This window comes from Etheostoma spectabile, chromosome 9, assembly GCF_008692095.1.
Source record: "Etheostoma spectabile isolate EspeVRDwgs_2016 chromosome 9, UIUC_Espe_1.0, whole genome shotgun sequence".
NCBI classification, from domain to species: domain Eukaryota; kingdom Metazoa; phylum Chordata; class Actinopteri; order Perciformes; family Percidae; genus Etheostoma; species Etheostoma spectabile.
In genome coordinates this window covers 1,379,023-1,379,529 of record NC_045741.1, presented here as the reverse complement: position 1 = coordinate 1,379,529, position 507 = coordinate 1,379,023, and the positions used below count along the sequence as shown (strand labels likewise).

At 36.1% G+C, this 507-nt stretch overlaps 1 protein-coding gene across 1 annotated transcript in view; it reads right to left on the bottom strand.

Moving 5' to 3' along the window:
- The window catches only part of LOC116695735 (EVI5-like protein), a 74,551-nt gene that overhangs the window by 19,498 nt on the left and 54,546 nt on the right, over nt 1-507 (bottom strand). The window contains exon 17 of the mRNA XM_032526174.1: nt 367-492. Within this exon, the coding sequence (XP_032382065.1) occupies nt 367-492 (126 nt within the window). The remainder of the gene's footprint in view (nt 1-366; nt 493-507) is intronic.

Sequence of the window (507 nt, the reverse complement as noted above, 5' to 3'; positions counted from 1 at the left end):
TCATTGAGAGAACACCAAGGGTTTGCAGCACTAAAAAAAAGGCAAAGGATGGCTACTTTGAAGAAACAAGAATATAAGTTGTTATATATATGTTTTTTTTTTACTTATTTCACACTTTTTTGTTATGTACATAACTCCACATATGTTCATTTATAGTTTTGATGCCTTTAGTGATAATCTACAATGTAAATAGTCATGAAAATAAAGGAAACACGATGGGTTCAAACTTTTGGCCTGTATATTGTCCAATTGTACATGTCAACAAAATATTTGAATGTTTTAATTGATTTGTATTATGTCACAACAGAGCTATAGTAGTTTTCCCCCATGCATGCTAAGTGTTGCAGAACAGCAGCAGTGTTGTACCTTGCACTCAATCTCAGCTTGTCTCCGCTTGATCTCTTGCAGTTGCACATTCAGATCTTTATTTTGAACCGTCAGTGTTTGTACACACTCCTGGAGACAACGACTGTCTTGCTCTGCCCGTCGCAGCTGGTTACTGTGAAT